This window comes from Mustela putorius, unplaced genomic scaffold (genome assembly GCF_011764305.1).
Source record: "Mustela putorius furo isolate JIRA1106 unplaced genomic scaffold, ASM1176430v1.1 tig00000738_pilon_pilon_pilon, whole genome shotgun sequence".
In the NCBI taxonomy this organism is placed as follows: domain Eukaryota; kingdom Metazoa; phylum Chordata; class Mammalia; order Carnivora; family Mustelidae; genus Mustela; species Mustela putorius.
The window spans coordinates 11,142,770-11,166,371 of record NW_025421463.1 but is presented as its reverse complement, the minus strand read 5'-3'; the positions used below and the strand labels follow the sequence as shown (position 1 = coordinate 11,166,371).

Genomic DNA, 23,602 nt, shown 5'->3' with positions numbered 1-23,602 from the left:
TTGGATATGTGTCCTCCTTTCCATGGAGGAGTCCCTGTTGGGCCAGAGTTTCTCAGAGCACCCCCTCCTCTGAGCATTGCTTCAGTCTCTCTAAGTATCTCCTGTCTGGGATCATTTGAAGCTGGAGATACAGAATTTAATTCTTGGGAACACTTTACCAGAGTTGTCCAAGATGGTGGCAGTGGGTGGAAAGGAAAGGATGGGTTTGAGCAACGTTGACAAAGGCAAGTGAAAAGACCTGACAACCTATTAGACATAGAGTGGGGAGCCGACTCCCAGATTTTTGCTTTGAGACAATGGAGGGACTGAAGGTTCCTGCTGCAGAGACAGCCACAGGAGGAGGTGGAGGAGGAGGAAGGCAAGGAGGGGGAGAAGGCTCTCTGGGACTGTTAGAGTCTGAGGTTTCCATGGAAGACCAGCGGGACATGTAGAGGAGGGAACTGGATTTAAGAGCTGAGGCTCTGGATGAGAAATCCAACCTGGGGACTATTGGCACGCAGGTGACCTTAGGAGCTGAGAGTGCAGGTACGTGCACGTTAAAGATGGTGCAGCAAGAAAACAACACGAAGGAGACTGTGAAGAACTGGTAGAGACAGGAAAGCCAGGAGAGGAGCATGAGTTAAAGGCCACTGGAGAAGGAGTTTTGGGCGGAAGGGAAAACCAGCAGCTTTAAGAGATACAGGAAGGTCAGCTCCCATGAGGACGGTAAAGTGCCTGCTCATTCAGCAGCAGAGAGTCACTGAGGACTAAGGCAAGGGCAGTGCCAGAGCCCAGGGGCAGAGGTGCAGGAGGGCTTGCGGGGAGGGGCCGCAGGGACACAGACACAGCAATATGTCTAAAGAGGGGGCCCCTCATCCATCCGTTTACCCAACAAGCCGAGGGGCTACTGGCCCCCAGGGATATGGCAGTGGGCAAATAGGTAAGAGCTCTGCCCTCACGGTGTGTCCTTTCAGGAAGATGAAGTATTTTAAAGGAAGGATTTCTTTTAAAGATGGTTTTTAGAATCATCACCCTTTGACAGAGAAGGTCAAGAGAGGTCAGATGGCAACTTGTTCAAGTTCACATGAATGTCAGAGCTGTGGGTCGTGCCCTGACCCGTCTGGCCCTTTGCTGCCTGAAGGGGATGAAGTTTAGGTGGGAACAGATGACATAGAAGGTATTAGAGGGTGGGGAAGAATAAAGGTGCCAGGTGCAGGCTTATTTATGAGGGGGCTGGGCCTACTCAGATCAAGGTTTCTATTTATTTGAGCCAGAGGTTTGAGAGGAGGCCTGTGGTGGCCCCCATGTTTCCCCACACTCCCACCCCTCTTTTTTAGGAGTAAATCTCCCTTTCCTGTGGACATCCTGGTTCACACGGTTCGACTGGCTGTACTCATCTTCACATGCGCTGGTTAGCGGATGGGCCCAGGAATCCGAGCAAGGCTGACCAGCCTTCCACTGTGGGGTTAATATAAAGATGCTGGTCTTTCTTCCTCTGTGACAGTGAGCTTGGGGACCAGGGTAGGTCCCCAAGCCATCTTGACTATCTGAAGAAAACACCAGGCAGAGATAAACAAGGTCAAGAAATACAGGAGACCGAGCTCTGATAGCATTGCTTGGCCTCCTGAAGCCAGCTCTGCGCAGACCTATCAAGAACTCTCCTAGACTTCCCGGTGGCTGGAACCAATGGATTCTCTTTCGCTTCCTGATTTGAGTCACGTTTCCACACTTGCAGCTGAAAGGACCTGACCAATTATGACAAATATGTCAGCTGTGACTGTGTAACATATATGATTTACTCTTGCAGAAGCTAACTGACTCCAGGGCCTTCCTCCACAGAGCCTTATGTGTTCACCTTCTTCTAGGTCCTGGCCCCGCAGGTGTGGCGGGGACGTGAGTAAGACTGGAGTTTAGAGAGCCACCATGGAAATGAGGATGGGAACAAAAGAATCAGCATCTAGAAAATGATTTACATTCGTTGCTCTGAATCCACAATCATAGGAAACAATTAGCTAGCAACTCCAGGCAGGGTTCAGTGGGTACAGACTGAGCTAGAGAGACACTCATGGTACAGGAGCTTGGCGGGGGGGTTGGCAAGGGGTGGGGAGGGCAGGGTGCATCCTGCATCCTGGGCTCCTCCAACACTGTTCTGGGCCATGGAGCCAAGGTGGGGCTGGCAGGGGACAGAGGGAGAGGGGAACAAGCAGGCTGGGGAGGCTGTATGGGTATGAATGTGGGTCTAAAAGCTGCTTCTCATACCTTTCCCATTCCGGCATGGGCGTGTCCCAGCTTGACCACCACAGGGAAGTGGGGCGCTGTGAGCTGTAAGAGACAAGAGGAAATCACTCATTAGCATCCCAGAGTATTGCCACCGAGAGACACTGGGCTCCGCCTGTTCTGTAGAAGATTCAGTCATCTGCTATTACCCAGAATCCCCACAAGAACGCTTTGACAGATGGTCATCCTGCTGCAGCTCCAATGCACGAAATGCCAGAGATCTGGGCTTCCAAAAGAAGCCCTGAGCACTTAAAAGCAGCCTGCCTGGGGCACCCACCGAGAGATTGCAGGAAGGAACAAAGCGACTGGTTTCGGATCCTGGCTTCACCACTTGTGCAACCTTAGGCGAGTTTTACATGATCTGTGGCTCAATTTGCTCACCCGTAACATGGGGACGATGAGTGTCCATCCCACAGGATTGCTGCGAGGATCAAATAAATTATTACATGTGAAGCCTTTACGTTTTAAGTACCCAATGAACCACAGCTTCGTGACTCCCACCATGGTTCTGCCTTACATCATCCCTCAAAAACCTTCATGTATCTTGAAACACACTCCCTCCCCCCAAGCCCTCTCCAGGCCACCCTATGAAGTTTCTTAACAGTGGCGCAGACATGTATTGGCTGCACCCTTTTGGGCACTGTTCTGGGCAATCGCTGTGTATCATCTCCCTTCGAGAGCCATGCTACTTGTCTCGCTGTTCCCTTTAGTGTCCTTAGCTCCAGGAACATAGCTTGGCCCAGAGAAGGTGCTTGGTAAGGAGTCTGTGCTTCATTCAACCAGTCCTCTCAGCAAGACCTAGGAGGCATGCATGCTTCTCTTTAGAGGAGGAGAGGGGCTCAAAAGATTAGGTGCTTACTCAGGACCATGGTCACTCAGCTGGGAAGTAAGGGCACCAGGTTCAAACTTAGGCTATGCATTTCCTCCCTTAACTGTTCATATGTTGTTTGAGATGAGTTTGCTTGGTGTCTACAAGTCTACTTGGAGGTGCTTGAGGGTAAAAGTTTTCCCTTCTAATTATTTAGTAGTAACTTCAGTCCCCTTACTTGGATCTACCTGACCATGGGTAATCATGTTCCACTCTCTGGGCCATCTGTCCTTGGTCCTGGGTTGTCCCTGACAGTGCTGTCTGTACTGACTCTCTGGCTGCCTTGAGAGGAAGAAACTGGCTCTTCTCTCTTGGTGCCCAGAGTCTAGTCTGACATGGAGGTGCTGCTGTAGGTGCTTTGAAGGGTCTGCTGTGGGTCACAGAGTCATTCGATGGGCCTCATCTCATTGTACCCATGCAATGGCTCCATGAGGTAAGCAGGGAAGGTTTTTAATCACCATTTCACAAATAGGAACTCTGAGACTCAAGGTGGGTGCTGGGAATGGGTGGAACTGGGGCTTAAAGGTGGGCCTGTCAGACTCCAAGCCTGATGTGAAAGGTTTTCACTAAGATCTAGCTCAGGGCTTCCTGTAGTAGATGTTGAATAAAAAAATTTTCCCCTTTTTGATGCTGATTTTTTAAAAAAGATTTATTTATCTGAGAGAAACAGAGAGAGAGAGAGAGAGAGAGAGAGCATGAGCACACAAGTGGGGGAGAGAAACAGAGGGAGAGACCCTTCAAACAGAGGCTCTGCTGAGTGCAGAGACTGACATGGGGCTCGATCCCATGACCCATGAGCTCATGACCAGAGCCAAAACCCAGAGTCAGATGCTCAAATGACTCAGTCACCCAGGCACCCCCAGGCTATAATTTATCATGTCTTGGTGCTTAGAGAGAACAAATGCATCTTTTAAAAAAGGCCAATATTTGATTTTGATTTCAAAAGCAGTATGTACTCACTATGTAAAAATTTTGGAAAATGTAATGAAGTATTATATTGTTATTATACAGAAGACAATAAAGATCATCCTCAGACTTTCAACAGATGTATTATCTGTTGGTTTTTTTTTTTTAACATTTTATTTTACCTTTTTGGTAAATTTTATTTTTTCAGTGTTCTAAGATTTATTGCTTATGCAACACACCTAGTGCTCCATGCAATACGTGCCCTCCTTAATACTCACCACCAGGCTTACCTATTCCCCCTACACCCCTCCCTTCCAAAATGGTCTTCTTTTTTAAAAATCCACATTTTTTTTTCTTCCCATTTGTTCTACCTTGGGAGTATACTGAATATCCACTTCTGCTTCCTGCTCTTTCCACTTACTGTTCTGTGCTAAGCATATTCCTGGTAGTGATTACTTGTCCATTTAATAGTTATTACAAAATATTTCACATATGAAAAAGACTTAAAGAGCATTATCATGGCCATCACCCCACTTAAGAAATAAGCCACTGCCCACATAGATGAGATCCCTGATAGACTTTCTGACTGCACTCTCTTCTCTCCCACCCAGAGGTAATCATCATGATATAATTTTATTTATGATATGTTTATTATTGCCTCACACTTATTCATATTTTAAGTATTATTAACATATTTTAACTATATGATTCTCAAACAATATACAGTACACATGTTTAAACTTTATGTAGTGGTATCGAAACAAGCTATTTTTGATGATCTTTTTAAGCACATTATATTTGTGAGATTCATGCATGCTCCTCTATACGGCTCCTCTATGTGGATTAGATTTTTACAGCTACATAGTATTTTAGTATATGAACACATTACCATTTGTCTACTTCCTGCTGATACACATTTAGGTGATTTCTATTTTTCCAATAAATGATACTAGTGCATCCCCCCTGCATGTGCAGGGGAGTTTCTCCAGGGCACATGCACAGGAGCAGAATTGCTAGGGCTAAGCAACGCTCTTCTCAGTTTTGCCAGGTATTGCCAAATTTGCTCTCCAAAGTAGTTATACCGACTTACGCTCTCACAGGCAGGGAAAGAGCCCCCAACACCTGAGGTTGAAAGAATTAAATTTTACCAACCCAAGGGATGTGAAGTGGAATGAATGGGTGCACTTTCACCAAGTGGCTTTCATTCCCCAGAAGAGTTGTCATACCCAGCCATTCATTAACAGACTCCGGACACCACCAGCCATCCAAGAACTGCCCAGGTCACTTCTGGGGCTTTATCTCTATCTCATTTCAAGCTGGAGCATGTGGGATGGGGGAATGGGTGTGCTCTGTCTTCCCCTCCACTTCTTCTGGTCTCATTTTCTTCCCTCATGCTGATGGGTACTGGAAAGAATGTGGGTGTTGGAGTTAAACTTATTCTCTAATCTGGGGCTAGATATCTAACCTTTTTAAAACTTAGTTCTTGGATCTGCAAAATGGGAATGATATTGCCTAGCTTACTTGATGATTGTGGGAAGAAGAAATGAAATAAGGAATGTCATACTGCTTAGCACTCAGGGGAGGTTCAAACTCAAAGTGTAAAGTAGGGCTGAGGGGAGGAAGGAGCTGACACTAGTTCATGGTAGTAAGGACAGAGGTGAAGAAAGGCTAGATGAAGGAGGAAGGAGAGCAGAGGTTGCTGCTTGGCAGTATGTGATAGTATGGCAGGGGGTGAAATGAAGTCCAACAAGGGAAATCTAAAGGAACTTAGCAATCATCTTGTCTAGACCCCATGTTTCCATGTGGTGGGAAGTAAAATTTCTAGGAATGCTCCCCAAGGTGTCCCACTCTAATCTCTGGAGGCCACAAATGTGATGAGATTGTTATACAAAGCCATATAAGGATTGTTTTATGTTATATGGCTCATGTGACCCTAAAATATGGATATATCTGGGAGGATCTAATCAAATCACATGAGACCCTAGGAGTGGAGTACCATCTCAGGCTGGTGGCAAAAGGGGGAAGCAGAGAGTCAAAGCAGGAGAGGGATTCAGCACACTATTCCTGCTTTGAGATGGGGGTACTTGAGAAGAAATGGGGGTAGCCTCCCAGAACCAAAGGTGGAGCCTGTCTGATAGCCAACAAGGAAATGGGGGCCCTAGGTGTACCTCATTGTAAAGAACTGAATTCTGTCCTGACAGGAATGAGCTTGGAAGGGGATCTTGAGCTCCTGAGGAAAACACAATGTGCTGGCACTTTGATTTCAGCTTTATGAGACCCTAAGCAGAGCACCTTGACATGCCAGCTTGGACTTCTAATCTACAGATTTGTGGGATAATAAAGAGGTGTTCTTTTTGACAGCTTAGTTTGTTAGAGCAGCAACAGGAAACTAATACATGTGTGTGTCCTCCTAGAAACTGAAGCCCAAAGAGTAAAAGCGATTGTTTTCATGCCCCACAATAGCAGAATGAGAAGTCAAGCCCATAAGTTTTAGGACACCTGGTTGACTCAGTCAGTTAAGTGTCTGACTCTTGATTTCAGTCCAGGTCATGGTCTCAGGGTTATGAGATTGGGCCCTGCACTGGGTTCTGTACTTGGCGAGTTTTCTGCTTGAGATTCTCTCTTCCTTTCCTCAGCCCGTACCATCTCTAAAATAAATAAAGAAAGAAATAAAATCTTAAAATAAAAAAGAAGTCAAGGCCATGAGTTTTGACTCTCAATCAAGCACTCTGTCTACCAAGGCACACTTCCCTGGGGACCACATGTGTATCTAGGGCACAATAAATTCTTCTAATTATAATGATTCATACAATAATATTGAATCAAATGAATTCACTGGAGTGAGAAGTAGGTGGCTGACACTGTGTTTTATGCTATGCAGGACACAGGAGACAGAGCCAAAATTTCTTGTTTTAGAGAGGTAGACTTCATGCCCAGTGTGGTCTAGTGCAGGGCAACTCACAATCCTAAGATCAAGACTTGAGCTGATAGCAAAAGTTGGACACATCACCTGACACATGGACTGAGACACATAGGCACCCTGGGAATAGCATTCTTTTTAGAACTGGATGGGAAGGCTCTAGGCTGGTGTTGGAGAGAAGAAAGAGGCAATTTGGGGCCAGGTTGCTGGGGGCTTTCAAAGCTGAAGGCAAGAGTCTAGATCTCTTGGATGGGCAGTGGGGAAATAGTTCAGATCTGGAAAAGGAGAGTGACCTGCTTGCTGTAGGAGACATAGATTGTATTTGCAGACACTAACAAGCCATAGACCAATTTGGAATTGATTACAACTAAACCAAGTACCACTGGTTGGGCCGGGGCTGGCCTGGGGATGGTGGAGAAAGAGGAGATACTCCCGAGTTTTTCTTTTTTCTCTTTTTTTAAAGTGATGCTTTAAAAAATTGAAATAATAGTGTTCAAATGAGCATAGAAACCCAAGATGAGGAATCTCCACAACCTCATCATCTAATCAAGTCAGTGTTTGTATTGGTCCATATTACTTTATAATCCCCATTTATATGTCCAGTTAAAAAATGGAATGTTCTGCAATAATCTTAGAGGTAGAATTTGACATCTATCTTCTCATTTAACATTATACCCTAAGTTTTTCCCTCCTATTTTGCCATGGTCTTTTTAATTTTTCTTAGATTCCCTTCCCCATTCCATTGGGTTGGGGATCTCACCTGCCTGGCGTGTCTAGTGCATACTCCTGCCCATTGCTTTTTATCCTTAATCTTTGCAAATATATATATGGTTGAGGTTGCTCTTTGTTTTTTCTAAAATGGTTCTTCTCACTGAATATCAGGCCATGTACACTTCTTCTCCCACCTCAGTAGGTATATCCTTAATCCAATAGTTTTAAAGTTTCACAATATTCCACAGGACACGGGTGCTGTAATTCTTTGGTCGTTTACCTATTAATAGACATTTGTGTAACATTCTGTCTGTCTGTCTCTCTTTCTCTCTGCTACTACAAACAAGACTACCAAATATCTTTGTGCAGGTATCCTTACAAACAAGTGTCCTAATTGCAAGGACCTATTTAGCCAGAGGCTTCCATCAAGGTTAAAACAATAACATAGTTTAACCCTTAAACAGTCCCTGCTCCCCTTCCCCCAGGGGACTTACTTAAAAACAAGTCCCAGAAACCAGCCCCAGGTAACAAAGCTCAAATACAAGGGTGGGTCAGGGCAGGTGGAAACATAGGATCAGTGGGGGGATGCATACTGTCTCCCTAATCACCAAGGAGTATGGGCCCTGCCCTCTGGGCACCTTTTGGGTGCCAATCCTAACCAAGGTGTGATAGGCTAGTTCAAATGTCTACTAGGGTAAATTGTAATTCAATTGGTCACCTAGCATCACTGTGGGGTTTCCTCTGTGTGTTACAGTTTCATTGGCCACCTGTGCGTGGCCAGGCCCAACCGCATGGCCTTTGCCCTTAAAAGCTAGTCTGTGAAACAGAAAAGGATCTCCCTCTCTGTAAGAGGTGCCGCCCTGGCCGGTCAGTTTGATTCTTGATGCTTGGCGCGAAATAAAGCTTTGCTTGACCTTCTTTTTATATCAGTCTTGCTCCTTTAATCACAGACCCATTTTGGGGGACATAACGCTACTTCCTAGAAGGCAGGCCAAGAACTTTTCAAGGGGAAAATTGCCAGAATTTGAAGACATTCTGGTAGGTTTCTCAAGGGGTTTCTAAGGGCTCAGGAAATGAAAGTGGGTGCAGCCCGCCATACAATCTCCCAGGCTAATGACAATGGCATTTCTGGAGTGTCTTATAATAGCCAGGAATGGTACTGGGCACTCTACATATGATAGCACCTTCCTTTCCCCATGAGACAAGTAAGAGATCAGAGACAAGCCATTTTCCCAAGGTCAGGCAGGTGAGGAATGGTGGAGCTTCTCTCCCCTTTCAAGCTCTTTCCCTTCCCTAGCTGTTCAGCTGTGTTCCAAGGGCCAGTCCCATTTCCACTCATTTGCAACAGGCCAGCCCCTCCCCTAACACAGGTCATGGAGGACAAAAAACATCTTGTCGGCTATTTTCTCTCTTCTCTTCCCAACAATAGCTTTATTTAGTCCCCTTGGGGATGGGAGGCCGCACCAGCCTCTGGCAGGCTCCTTGTCCCTGCTCACATGCCCCCGGGGCCCCAGAGTTCAGCACTGCCCAATGGCGTGAGAGGCCTGACATCCTGTTAGAAGAGGCAGATCAATTTTTGAAACCAGAGATCCCCACCCTGATAAGGGCTCTATTCAGCAGTCTCCCAAGAAGCCAAAATAAGTAGGGGTGGCCCAGCCATCCTGCTGGCTGTTCTCTTGGGGGGGGTGGGGGTGGGGGTGGAGTCAGAGCAGCGGGAGCCCAGATTAGTACTATAGCACTCTCTTCAAGCCATGGAATTAGAAAGCTGGGCTCTGAGGGGCCTTCTGCAGCTTCCCCCAGAAGGAGGCAATTCTCTCTGCATTCATGAGTCTCTGGAGATTTAAACACTTTCAGTGTCCAGTCCTGGCTAAGTATGGAGAAAACAAGGCCAGAAAGAGTCTGGAGGAGGAAAAAAGTCAAGGACTAAAGAAGCTTGGGAAGATTTCAGTGAGGAGCTAGGTGTCCATTTCATGCCTATAAGCCTCCACCTGATCTAGTTCTTGCTTCTTCTGTTTTGTTTTTGTGTTTCCCTCCTACCCACCCCAACCTCTGCCTACTAGTTATGTATTAACCCACAGGACTTTCAGTTTTTTACTCAATGGGCCACACTCCCTCTAGCCACAGGGCCTTTGCACATGTTGATCTCTTTCTCTGAAAGACTCTGCCTAATGATCAATAATATAATATTAATTCAAATCAATTCAGTGGACACTAGTTGAGTGAGAACCATGTGGCTGGCAAGTACTGTGCAGGGCACGTATTAGATTGAGACAAGGCCAATCCCTTCTCATGTTTGGCGTCTCAGTTGAAATGCTCTGTCTCCAGAGAGTTTTCCCCTGGCCACTGGTCTAAAGTGGGTGTTTCTTATTGTCTTCTCTATCACATTCTGAACTTGCCCTCCATAGTGCTAGGTACCAAGTGCAATTATATGTTCATTTCCTTTGTGTCCATCTCTCCACTCCCCTATAGGAGCTCGCACAAAAGAAGGTGCTTAGTTTGTTTGTTTGTTTAATATTAGTTTCAGAGGTAGAATTTTATGACTCATCAATTACATATAACACTGTGCTCAACACAAGACGTGCCCTCCTTAATGCCTGTCACCCCATTACCCCATCCCCCATTCACCTCCCCTCCAACAACTCTCAGTTTGTTTCCTAGAGTTAAGAGTCTCTTTTGGTTTATTTACCACTGTATCTCCAGGCTCCACACGAGGACTGGATATAGTAGACGCTGTGCATGGTAGTATATTGTTGGATGGGTGTTAGAGAAAGCCTCCCCTGGCAGGGAGAGGTATCATGTGCTAACAAGTAGAATCAGAAAGGATTTGGGGACAAGCTGTTGATAAGGCTGGTTTGTGCAGATGCTTGCTGGGGAAGCAGTGTGAACTAGGGTAGGAATATAGGGAGTGGCAAGCTTGGGGGTTGCTTGCATCAGAGGTAGGAGTTCGGGATGCACTCTGTGGGCACTGGGCAGCCATTGAGGGTTTGTGTGCAGAGGATAGTCATATACAAACCAGGTTTAGGAAGACCCTTCTGAAGGCTGCAGTAACAGCAGCTCCCCTTTCTAGAACACTTACAGTGTGGCTGGCATGGTGCTAAGCCCTTTAACTATATCACCTCACCTAAATCTCTTGATACTTCTATGAGATAGCTCCTATTTTTACCCGTGTTTTACAAACAAGGAAATGAAGGCCAACAGAAGTGAAGTTTCTTGCCTCAGTAAGAAAGTGGGGGAGCTAGGATTTGGCCAGAGCTCAGTGCCCTGCTTCCCACACGGTACTACTTCTAGATAATCATTCATTGCACCATCAGGTGCTTCCCCTGTGCCCAGAAACAGGGTCCACTCATTTGATTTGCTTGGGCAGGTGGGTGGAGGCCAGCAGACTCATTAGGACAAGGCCAGCTACTCTAATAATCATGCAGTTCAGGGAATGGTAGGAGTAGCACGAGCTTTGGAGCCGGAGGGACCCCCAAGTTTCACATCTAGTTCCAATACCTATGGTTATGAACCCTTGGGCAAATCATTGACTGCTCTGTGACTCAGTTTCCTCATCTGCCAAACAGGAAGATCCTTGAAGAATCAACGTTATCATAGATGTGAGTCACTAAATTCTCACTGCCAGTGAAGAGGCTAACACTGAGATAGGAGATGTATAAACTGGCATGTAGTAGGGCAGCAATCCACACTAGTTCCCATTCTATTCCCTTCACAGCTGGGATCCTGGGGACTCGGGTAGGGGGAACGTTAAATGCGGATAGACAGGACGCATTCAATTCTCAGATACAGGAAGGGGAGAAGAGAGGAGAAGGAAGCCTGATGTCCGTGTTGTGAGCAGGGAGCCTGATGAAGCCTTTGACAGAAATGGGGCAGCCCAGAAGCAGGGTTTGTTTTGGGCATTTAAAAAAGACTCATTCAGAAGAGAGAACAGAAATATCCTGGCAGCTGCTTGATAAACCTTAGCCTCGTTATGCAGTATCTGACAGAATCTCCTTGGAACGCAAGCTGCACACAAAGACACTCCTGTCTGGAGGGAGGAGAATGGATACAATGACCTTTGATAGCCCTTTCCAATTCTCTACTGCTGTGACAAATCCATAAATTCCCACCTAGATGACTGAAACAAGTTGAGACAACAGCTTATAGGGCTCTGTGTGACCAGGTCCCTGCCTTCTTTTCTACCCCCATCTCACCCATTTTCCCCCAATAGCCTCTCTATCCCAGACTCACTGGATTTCTTTCTGGCCCTGATACTCGCTTTGCTCCCTCCAGCCGCAGGGCCTTTGCACATGCTGTTTTCATTGTCCTGGAACACTGTCCCAGCTCCTCCCAGCCATGCTTCAGATCTCAGCTCTAAGGTTGCTTCTTCAAAAAGCTGGCTCTCAGCTCCCTGCTTAGGTCATGGCCGGCTCACCTCTGTCTCTCTCCTAGCACTTCTGCCATTTTTAATTTGTCTTTGTGATTGCTGGATAAATGTCTAACTCCCTCACTGGACTATAAGCCTATAAAGAGCTGTGGATCTGTGTCTGTTGTTGCTTATCATTGAACCCTTGGGGCCTCTCCTGAATTATAAACCTGCCTCCTACACCCAGCCCTGAGGTAGTCTCACAGGCACCTCCAACTCAACATTTCCAAGAAACCTTATGAACCCCTCCAAAATGCTCTCTTCCTCCAATATCCTAACCTCAGTCACTGGGCCCTCCACCCACCCAAGTGCCCAAGATAGAGACCCTGACTGCCTTCTTCATTCTCGAAACTGCCCTAGACCCAAGGAGGGGCCCAGGAAATGTTTGCTGAGTGAGTTCCGTGGTTTCACCCCCCCCCCCCCGCCAGCTTAACGCTCTCTGCCCTTGGAATCCCACCTCTGAACCCTCTGCATCACCTCCTCCTACATTTGGTGTGTCTTGGAAAAATACCGGTGGCATATTTAGAAAAATTAAACTAAACCTGCCCTACAAAAATACAAACATTCCTTTCTCTTACATTTCCTGTTTCCCTGAGAAACGGAATAGTCAAAAATAAACAAAGCGATAGGATGGCAATATTTGTCCGCAGATATGCTTTGCTGGTTCTCACCGTGAGGTTTATGGCACAGAACAGGCTCGGGCCGCCAGCCTGTCTCCCATGAGGATTCTCCTGAGTGCTGCTCATGGTTTAGACAACATCTCCCGTGAAACTGTGGATCGGGGACCATCTGAATTGACTCGAAGCGTCTAAGACTACTCTGAATCCCGTGGAGACTCTCCGCCATGGCATTTCCAACTGCCGGGGGTTTCCATGTCACTTTCTTCTGCTCACAGGCTGCTCAGTTCCATTTCCCGGTGGGAAAAACCCCTGTGACAAGTCCGATGAGCCCTGACATCGTTCCTCTTCTTAGCGACTTCAGAAGATAGTTCCAGAATAATCACACCACAGGAGTGTCTGCATTTCTTTGTTTCAGTTTATATCCACACTGTGATGTCTTAAGGTTAAAGATACATCTAAAGCTTTGCTTAAAGGTACACCTGTTGGTGTTGTCTAGAACAAGCACTGCTTACTTGGGGCTAGGAGCGAAGGGAGATAGCATTTTCTCTGGGTTGGGGAAGCCGATTCGTGGAACGCCACAGCATGAGAAAGAAGAGCAATGCAGGCTTTGAAGTCTGTTGCTGTCCCTTCCTACAGGTGTACTCCAGGGACAAGTCTCCTAGCCTCTCAAGTCTTGGTTGCTTTTTCTGTAAATGGGCAGAGGCGCACCAGCAATTCAAGGGATTGTGAAGATTTGCGTTTGTATGTCAAATACATGCTCTGGAGAGCTGAATCCCAAGCTGAAATTCTTCCAGGATAATTTGAACCAGCGGATTCACATCCTAGGGCAAAACCCCCTGATTACCACTGGATGTAGTTACGAACATTTCTTTCAAAGTGTTCATCTCTGTACTATTTAATGTAAAAATTGCTTTGAAATGACTTAAAAATTATCATTAAGTTGACTGATGGATTGATCAGATATTCCTTACATAAAAAATGACTCTATGCATTATTTTCTAGTACAGAAATATACTTAGCCTCTGATGATGGCATACTGTCTGGTTTTTATCCTGTAAATCTTGCATAGCATTTCATTTAATACAGAGAGCTCTGACCCATTACAGCTGCAATGATAGTATCCAACTTTAAAAAATATTTTATTTATTTATTTCGGAAAGGGAGAGAGCTCAAGTGCACAAGTTGGTGGCAGTGGGGGGTGGGGGTGGTGGGAGAGGGAGAAGCAGACCCCCTGCTGAGCAGGGAGCCCACCATGGGGCTCAATCCCAGGAAGCAGAGTTTATGACCTGAGCCGAAGGCAGATGCTTAGCCCATTGAACCACTCAGGCTTCCTGACTTTTTTTTTTTTTTAAAGGTTTTATTTATTTATTTGACAGACAGAGATCACAAGTAGGCAGAGAGGCAGGCAGAGAGGGAGGAGGAAGCAGGCTCCCTGCGGAGCAGAGAGCCCGATGCGGGGCTTGATCCCAGGACCCTGGGATCATGACCCGAGCCGAAGGCAGAGGCTTAACCCACTGAGCCACCCAGGCGCCCCTTCCCAACTCTTTTTTAATAACAGCTTTATTGAGGTATAATTTCTATACCATAAAATTCACCTTTTTTAAAGACTTTTTTTTTTTATTTGACAGAGAGAGAGATCACAAGTAGGCAGAGAGGCAGGCAGAGAGAGAGGAAGGGAAGCAGGCCCCCTGCTGAGCAGAAAGCCCGATGTGGGACTCGATTCCAGGACCCTGAGATCGTGACCTGAGCCGAAGGCAGTGGCTTAACCCACTGAGCCACCCAGGCACCCTAAAATTCACCTTTTTATAGTAGAAATTCAGTGTAGGATAGTCACGGAGCTGTGCAAATATTATCACTATCATCTGACTCCAGAACATTCTCATCACTCAGGAAGAAATCCCATGTCCATTAGCAGTCACTCCCCAGTCACCCCTCCCTCTAGCCCCTGGCAGCCTATGCTCTACTTTCTGTCTCTATGAATTTGCATATCCTGGAAATGTCGTATAAATGGAATCATTCAGCCCATGACCTTTTGCAACTGACTTCTTTCACTGAGCATAATGTTTTCCAGGTTCATGCATGCTGTAGCAGGTGTCAGGACTTCATTCCTTTTTATTGCCAAATAATATTCCATTGTGTGGATGGTGCCTGATTTTTAAATACACCTTGGAATGGTCTGGTTGTGTATTTCCAGTGACTGCAAACCATGAAGGCAAATGAATGTCTTAGCAAGTTTCAGTGAACAAGGATAATACTTTGGATCAGAAAGAATTATATTAGCCAGCTGGGCATCTCACGAATGTATACTATTTGGGAGGGAAGCGGATTTTTTTACTGGTAAACCAACACTGGCTGGCAGGTATCTGCATCCTGCCTTGTCTGCTCTACTCCCCATTGTTTCTTCAGCCCTTGCAAACAGAGAGCCTGAGCCAGATCATTGGGCCAATTACTGAAGCAAGCAAGACCTCAGCTTCTAGCACATTCTTACTGACTTTGTCATCCCATAAACAAGCTGATAAAGGGAAGGGCTAAGAAAGATGTTTAGGAACCAAAGAAGGAAGTTTCAAGAAATGCTGGTATGGGGTATCCATGAGTAGAATAAGAGAAAGAAAGTTACCCCTGGTTCTCCCTTTTCCTTACAAACCCGTTATCCCTTCCCTTCTGAAAATGACCTAAGTTATCCAAACACTTATGGGTACCTTTGAAACCATTCAGAGAGGAAGCTTTGAGGGGTGGATTTTATAATCCTACCACCAAAGCTAAAATTGTGATTGGCCTTATATGTTTATTTTCATGTTTATTGTTGAGCTCCATGAGGGCAAGGCCAGTATTCATTTTGTTCATTGTTTGCCCAACACACAGCAGGTGGCCAGTATATGTTGATAGAACTCAGCAAATGAATGTAGGAACAGAGTGCTGAGAGCTGTATAAATATAAATATTCTCATTACTGCCACCACCATCATTATCAGTACTGACCAACTGCGCTACTTTTAGAGATGCTCTCTCCCTGGCATCGAACTTCCCATCGTTCCAGGAGCTCAGTACACTTTTGGTATCTCTATCCTTATCTGGGCCCCACCAGGGCACCACCCTTCCTTTAGCCTCTCCTTCCCGCTTCCTTCCATCTATGGAGGAGAATACAAAGCACAGTGAGCACTTGGGTGCAGCTGTCTGGGCTGAGCACGGGGCTCTACCATTGCCGAGCTGTGTGTCCTTGGGCAAGTTATTTCACTTTTCTGTGCAAAGCACTTGGCTGTGCATGTCAGGGAGGGCTGGAACCATGCTAGCTGTTGGTATTATTCTTAACCTCCTGCTGTTCTCCAACTGCTTCTGTGTCTCCCCATCTCCCTGCTCCAGGCTTTCCAAGGTGACACCTGCCAAGAGCAACCTGGTCTTCCAAGTTAAAGGCTGGCAAGGGTTTAAGGGGTGACCCATGTGGCCAAAGGTCTGCAGTCGATGGATGTGTGTTAGCAATGGGGAAGGCTGTCCCGAGGTGATGAATCTGAGCCTGAAGACAGAGGTGGATGAGGGTCTTTCTGGCTCCTTCCTGGCCTAGAATCAAGAGCTCTGTTTGGACACCATGGAGGGATCTGATAGCCCTCGAAGCTCACCCCTGCCTACTCTTCCTCATGGCACTATACACTGGTGTTTCCTGCCCGATCTGATAGTAAGATAAGCATTGTCCTACCGGAGGCGGTCAGACGTGGGTTGGGACCAATCCGCACAACAGAACTTCTTCCCTATACGAGGATATAGGTCAGAGAGACAGAGATCCTGTGCAGGGTCATGTCTCCAACTAGCACCCTCCAGCCCCCGCTTTGCTCTGCCTCCGTGGTTATTTATTTCTTTTAAAGATTGTATTTATTTATTTATTCACTTATTTATTTATTTATTCATTCATCCATCCATCCATTCATTTATTTAAGAGAGCATAAGCAGGGGGAGCAGAAGGCAGGGGGAGAGGGAGAAGCAGGCTCCCTGCTGAGCAGGGAGCCCGTTATTGGGCTCTATTCCAGGACCACGGGATCATGACCTGAGCTGAAGGCAGACACTTAACTGACTGAGCCACAGGCACCCTGCCTCTCTGGTTATGCGAAAGATGTTAAGAGAGGGAAAGCATTGCCTTTGCTTCATCAATAAGGAAACTGAGATGCAGGGAGAAGGTACTTGCCCAATGCTCCAGAATGAAGCTTCAAAACCAAGCCTTAAACTCTGGGGTGAGGCCCTCTTGCCAATTCAGAAGTATTTCTGCCCCAGCCCCCGTCTTCTCCACTTTAAAAAAAAAAAAAATGTTTTCTATGGAACACACGCTGTGCCTGTCCCATGGGAGCAGCGCCTTGCCTCCAAGGAGGCTTTTATTCTGCAAGTTTCAGACAAACGTTGAAAAAAAAAAAAATACTGTTCCCTGAGGAATAATGGTGGGAAGCTTTAAAACTGTGCCCGTTTTTTATTGGGGCTTGCCCGAGACAGACGCTCTGCTCAGTGCTGTTCCGTATTTTCCGCTGGAGCCAAACAAAAACCCTGGACACGTGCAAATGGACAGGGAAGAGTGAGAGGGGGGAGAAGGCAGACAACAGTCACAGCCACAGTGGTCAAGGCCACCGTGCCATCCCAGTTCTGCCTGTTCTAGTGGAAGTGAGAACAGCCACCAGGTGGAAACGCTGCTCTCCGTTTGGGAGTGTGCTGTAGGGGAGTGCTCACTTGGATAAAGGAAGGAACTTGGTCTCAAAATCTTGCGGTGAGGCTGTTTTAAAGCCAGATAATGTCACCCCAGGGTTCAGAGAAGATAGCAGGCAGATTCTTCACCTCCACTTGCCTGCAGGAGCAGAGATGTGGGGAGAGGAGGGTCGGTTTGAGGGTTGTTCTCAGCCTCCCTTCCACGCCTCTGCAACGGATCAGGCGCCCCGGGGAGAAGGGTGGGTGCCCAAGCAGGATGGGGACAGCATCTCCACAACAGTCGGGGGAGGGCAATGGGGCCGAGTCTCCGTAAGTTCTCCACTGAAGGTGTGCAAGTGGATGCAGCCGAAGGAAAAGCCGTGAGACCCACCCAGGGTCACAAATGGCCTGGAAGATGGCAATTCCCAGTTCCTGAAGTTTCCAGGGAATGCTGGATGACTCGGGTTCTGGGCGAGTGGGAGAAGAGGGGAGTGCTCCTTTGTACCCAGCTGGGAGGTGGAGGGAGAACAACACTGTCCAGGTCTATGGAGGAGACCCTGAGGGAAAGGGGCATGGTTCCCAGGACTGGCTCTCCTGCATGGAGAGAGAGAAAGTGAGGGCTGAGCAGGAGCCCAGGGCAGCGTTGCAGGGAATGAGCAGGGAAATTTCCACCATCTCTCCCAGAGGGTAAAACTATCAGGACCCGAGCAGACACTGGGACCTTGTGCCGAAGACTAAGACATGTCTCTGGATGTAGGACTTCCTTCCTTTAAGGAAGGAGTCATGCTGGCCACGGATTATAGAGGCCAAAAATTATTCGGTGTCTACACGAGGCAGGTTCCACAACAGCTGAATGGGCCCCTCTTACTTCGTCCTCCTGAGCATTCATCCTAATTCTGCTGTTATCATCCTTAATTCGCAAGTGAAATATTGAAGACTGAATTAAACATCTTGCCCACGTTGGCGGAGGCCAGAGTCCATGATTTGGGAACACTGCCTCTCATAGAGAGGACCCTACCCTCAGGGGCTCACAGGTTATTATAAGATCTATAAACGAATGATTTCAACTCAATAATGTAAACATTCAAGAAAATTATGAAGGAAATGCTATAGAAGCAAAGAAGAGTATCATCTGTGAGGGAGAGGGATTGCTGGAAGAAGTCTCATGGACAAGGAGACATTTACACCAGGCTTTGCTGGTTAAATAAGAGTTTGCCAAGTGGAGAAAAGGCTTTTCAGGCAGAGTGTCCCCAAAGAAAAAGCATAAGGGTGTGAAAATTCTTGGAGGACTTAGGAAACATCAGGGCAACTGCAGGAGTAGAAGGTCAGTGGAGGGTGATCTTGGGACAGCAGGGCTGGTCAGGGTTTCATATTTAACAAGACCCTCAAATTTGGGCTGGGCTCATTAATGTTTTTTCCAAATGAGGATATACACACAGTCGTGTGTGTGTGTGTGTGTGTGTGTGTGTGTGTGTGTGTTAACAACAATGGTTTGTTAGATGTACAAATTAAACCTGTACCACAACTGTGGTTATCCTGTTCTGGAATTTCAAAAAAATAAACCTGGTGTCTCAAAAAACTGAAGGATTGTCTTTGCCTTTCAGAAACACACCCTGAAGTATATTCAGATAAAAGGATTGGGTTTGCTTTAAAATAATCCTGGGGGTGTAGAGGTGACAAGACTGGGCATGCACTGCAGTGATGGGGACATGGATGGTCATCATCTTTCTCTACTTTCTTTGAAAATTTCCATAATAAAACAACATGTTTTAGAGAGGCCTCCCTTATTCTGAGTGGCTTTGAGGGGCCCTAGGATGGCCCCAGGATGTCCCTCATTGTGAGAGAGGATGAATGAAGAGGAAGGGGGATCATGGGCTGAAAAGTAGATTGGAGCCAAATTGTGAAAAGCCATGTACACTATTCTGAGAGGTTTGGACCGAATCCCACAAATGACAGGGAGTCCAGGGAGAAATCTGTAGCAGGAGACTGACACCGTTAGATTCACATTTGGGAAAGCTCACATCTAGAAGATGTAAGGGGTGTGGGTGTGCTTGGGGAGAAGGGATGGGGGCAGGTAGAGGACCCAAGCTAAGTCAGTGGCCCCGGGGACAGAAGGGAGGGATGGATGTCAACAAGATCTCCTTCATCTTTGTTTTCCCAGCATCAGGCTCAATTACAGCTTCTTGTCACGACAAGTAATTCCTTATTGTGATAGGTCAATAAGAATTACTTACTGCCTCTCCGGCTAGACGAGGTATGGCCAGACCATGCCCATCTTCCTCCCTCCCTATCCCTGGAGCCGGCCCAATTCCTGGTAATAGCCGATGGTTGAGCGAATGGGTGAATGTACAGCACAGGGCCGTCTCTGATCATGAAATCTTTGAGGAAGGAATGACTCAGTCCTGCACAACACCTGATCCATCACATAGCCCTTTTATAAATGTCTGCGGGTTGGTCTAAACTGATGTGAAATTGCAGGACACCAGTGCCGGAGGTGGGTGAGGGGGGGTTGGTTCTCCCTTTCGGAAAAAGCAATTTCCTCTTAGCACAAGAGCTTCCAAAAAGGCAGCGGTTTCTGAGCTGAAAGGAGATGGGAAAAAACAGGCCAGGCACAGGGTTTGTCCATTAATATGCCAGCCCTTGAAACTTATGTCTCCATCTCTCTCTTGGTTCCTTGATGAGATGCTTCCTCCATTTCAGAATGGATGATGTTTTTCCCCCTTCTAAAAAAAGCTTCTTGACGCTTTTAGATTAGGCAAATGAGCAAGGGCAATGTTCATTTTTTCCTCCTTTCATTTTGAAAATGCGTGGCGTGCCAACAGGCCGTTGGACGGAATGTTCAGAGGCCACATAATAGAACAACAGAGGCTGCCAAGCTCCTAAATCACTAACCAGACAGGACAATCCCAGCTCTTGGGACTTAAAGACCCTTGGGCCAGCACTATGAGTCCCCAACAAGTGAAAAGATGGCCCACAGCTTGAGGTCGCAGCCGGGAAGAACACCCCTATGTCGAGGAACCGGAAATTCAAAGTGGTCCACGGCTTCTTGAGCTCACCTCCCTGACAGCTGCTTACTGATGGAGGAAAGCGGGTCCTTGTCTGCAAAATTTCAGGGAGTTGGTCCAAAGCCAATACTTCCTTTCTGAACTGTAGTTTACTCATTGGTAAAATGGGTCGAAGTGAAGGAATGCAAAAGAATAAAGAGGATCTAAACGCAGGTGTCTACCTATCATCTCCTCTCTCCAGGATCTGTTGAGCTCTGATACCCAAAGTGGGGTTCCTGGACCAGTGGTATCAGGGCTCTTGTCAGAAATTCAAAACCCCAGCCCAACCCCAGACCTACTGGCCAGATGCTGCCTTTGGCAAGATGCTCAGGGGATTTGTGTACAATGTTAAGTTTTGAGAAACATTGGTTTCTCGGACCATGTGATCTTGGCTAAGTTACCTTACCTCTTAAATTTATTCATTTATAAAATAAAAGATATCACTTTAAATGGCTTCTAGATCTGAAGTCCTATAAGGTTCAGGGACTGCTAATGAAAACCAGCCTTTGATCCCAAAATGTACACAGGAGTTTCATCCTTGTTTAAAATGTCAGGTTTTTTAAAGTGGCCAGATCATCAGGGAACATGTGTTGAGGAGAGGCTGCTGGGCTGGGCTGTGTTAGGGTGGTGTGGAGCTGCAAGTATGACTGTGCCTCCTAGACAGCCCCATTTGAAAATATTGTGTCACATGATCGGCTCTTAAATCCCAAATTTTGGTTTCGAAAACACAGGCTCCAGTAGCATTAGACACAGTCCCAACTCGTGGTAGATTGCTTGCACCGATGTTCCCAGTTATTGGCTTCCCTATATCCACGTCTTTGCAATGTGACTTTACAGGTCCTTTCCAACAAAAGATGGAGTCTATTTCCCCCCACCCCTTGAATGTGGGATGGCCTTGTGACTTTCTTTGGCCAAGACAGTGCAACGAATGTGATGCTGGGAGTGCCTAGGTGGCTTAGTAGGTTAAACGTCTGTCTTGAGCTTAGTAGGTTAAGCGTCCTGGAGTCCCAGGATCGAGTCCTGCATCAGTCTCCCTTCTCGGTAGGGAGTCTGCTTCTCCCTCTAAACCTTCCCTTTCTCGTGCTTCTTCTCTCTCAAATAAATAAAAAAATCTTTAAAAAAAAAAAAAAAGTGATGCTGGGTTCTGAGCTTGGTGCGCTCGGGGCTAGCATGAGAGCAGCAGGAGAGTTCCCGCGAGTTAAAGGGCAGGGGCTGCCCCTTTAGAACAGTGGGGCAGCACAGCACTGTCTTGAGGGCAAGGTAAGGCTGGGTCCTGGCTACCTTTGCCTCCTTCTGCCTCCTTCTTAGGGCAGGAATGAACCAGGAACCCAGGTAAAAATGCCTTTCTCCAATTTTAACACTTGCTAGGCATCTTAAAAGGGGATCAGTGACGTTGCTAAAGGACTGGAGCTCTATCAGAAAAAATTCTCAGCCCAAGGGCTAGCAGGGCAGCTGGGTTTTGCGATTGCTGTTTGCTCACAGCTGTGTGGGTGGTGGTCTGCACCAGGGTGCCTGGCTGGTGAGGGGAGGCAGAATGGGTATTCATTTACTGAGCCACGTGTGCATCTGGCACTGGAGACTGCTTTTTCAGCTTGAAGGAAAGCAGCCTTTTCCAAGTCACCCCCCTCAGAGGGGTTGTCTCTTTCCTAATTCACTCAAGGTCTCCACATATGTTAGTCTCTCCTCCAGAGAGAAGGATAAAGGAGCTATGGGTATAGCCAAGAGAGGCCAGTTCTGGGTTGAACACTGCCTGCAGGACTTTCACTTTTATTTCTCATTTATACTGCCCTGTAACTCTACCACATAGGAATTACTGTGGCCATTTTGAAGATGGGAACCCTGAGCCTCAGAAAGATGAAGAAGCACACCTAAGTTTACCCAGCTAACAGAAAGGGGGGCAGGCATCTTTACTCAGATCTGTGTGAGCATCCTGATGCCCAGGTGACACCAGCCAGGTTTGAGAGTGGTGACAGGTAGGGCTGCACCCGGACTCAGGTTCAACTTCACCTGCCTGACCTTGACACCTCATTGCCTTCCCTGCAGAAAGGATGGAGTGAGCTCTGGAAGTACAAGCTAAGAAGGGGTGCTCTGGATCTCCACAAAGGCCCTGTTTACTTATCATCTCACAGCTGGGCTGGATTAGTCCAGCTTCGGAAACAGCTTTCAAAAATCAGCGGGCTGGAAAAGTCCAATTTGTCCTGGAGAATGCACTGAGGCCCCACCCATGCTCGTCAGTGTCCCCTGCCCTGTGTCCCCATGCCTGACCTCTCTATTTTTGTGGTACCTTTCCACCTCTTTCTCTGGACCTCGATCAAAAAAAGTCTCAGCACTTTTTTTCCCTCCTCTGTTTCCACCTTTGTCAAAATCTTGAAAGACCAAATAGGAAGGAGAAGCAGAGGAGAGGAAATTCCTTTTAGGGCTGAGCTGCCTGGAGCTCCTTTCACTTCCTGCCTCATTTCCGTGAGGCCTACCTTTATTGAGTTGAGGTGTGGATCTTGAGAAGCTAAGGGCTGTGTTTGGGGCCATTAGTGAAGCCCAAGTTCCTTCACCCATGAGGGGCAGCTCAGAGGGGGGCTTGAGGTGACCGGGGAGAAGGGCAGCTGGAATGTATTTTCTCACAGCCACACTTGGGTTAACATTCCAGAAAGTCAGGGCCAAGAAGGACTTACAGCTCAGCAAGTCCAAAAGGCTCTGACCCTGGGCTCCTTCACCAGCTGCAAGGGGCTGCGGACTTCTGGAAACTAGGTACAAAAATGTTCCCTTCTACGTTTAAGGAATTGTATTTCTCAAGGAGAGGCTCAGTGGGCTTCTTGTGTTTCTAAAAGGGGGTGGTGACACTGCCCTCTAAAAGTTAAGTACACAGAACACTTCTACTTTATATGTATTTTTTGTAGAAGGGGAAACTGAGGACCAGAAGGGTGAAGTGTCATGCTCAAGGTCATTGAAGTGACTGAGCTCAGATTACATACAGCCCAGCGGAAGTATGATTTAGAATGGGTGGTGGGGGAGACTTGCTCTTCTCAAACATATTTGCCAGAAGTGGAGCCTTATCAATGGTGTTTAAACTTCGAAAGGTTGACCAGATAGCTCTAAGGGTAAGCATAAAGACTTTAGCAGAAGTGCAAAGACAAGATCTATGATCCAGGGGAAGAAAGGAGTCAGAGGTTGTCAAAGGATAGATCCTTGAAGATATGTAACGCACACCGGTACCAATCAA

General features: G+C 46.9%; 1 protein-coding gene across 2 annotated transcripts in view; it reads right to left on the bottom strand.

The window, feature by feature from the left end:
- Positions 1–23,602, bottom strand: part of SYN3 (synapsin III) — a 447,511-nt gene that overhangs the window by 69,225 nt on the left and 354,684 nt on the right. The window contains exon 7 of one of the 2 annotated variants that reach the window (XM_004743091.3): positions 2,239–2,301. The exons of the other annotated variant lie outside the window; for it this stretch is intronic. Coding sequence (XP_004743148.1) covers positions 2,239–2,301 — 63 coding nt within the window. The remainder of the gene's footprint in view (positions 1–2,238; positions 2,302–23,602) is intronic. 2 annotated transcript variants of the gene reach the window in all.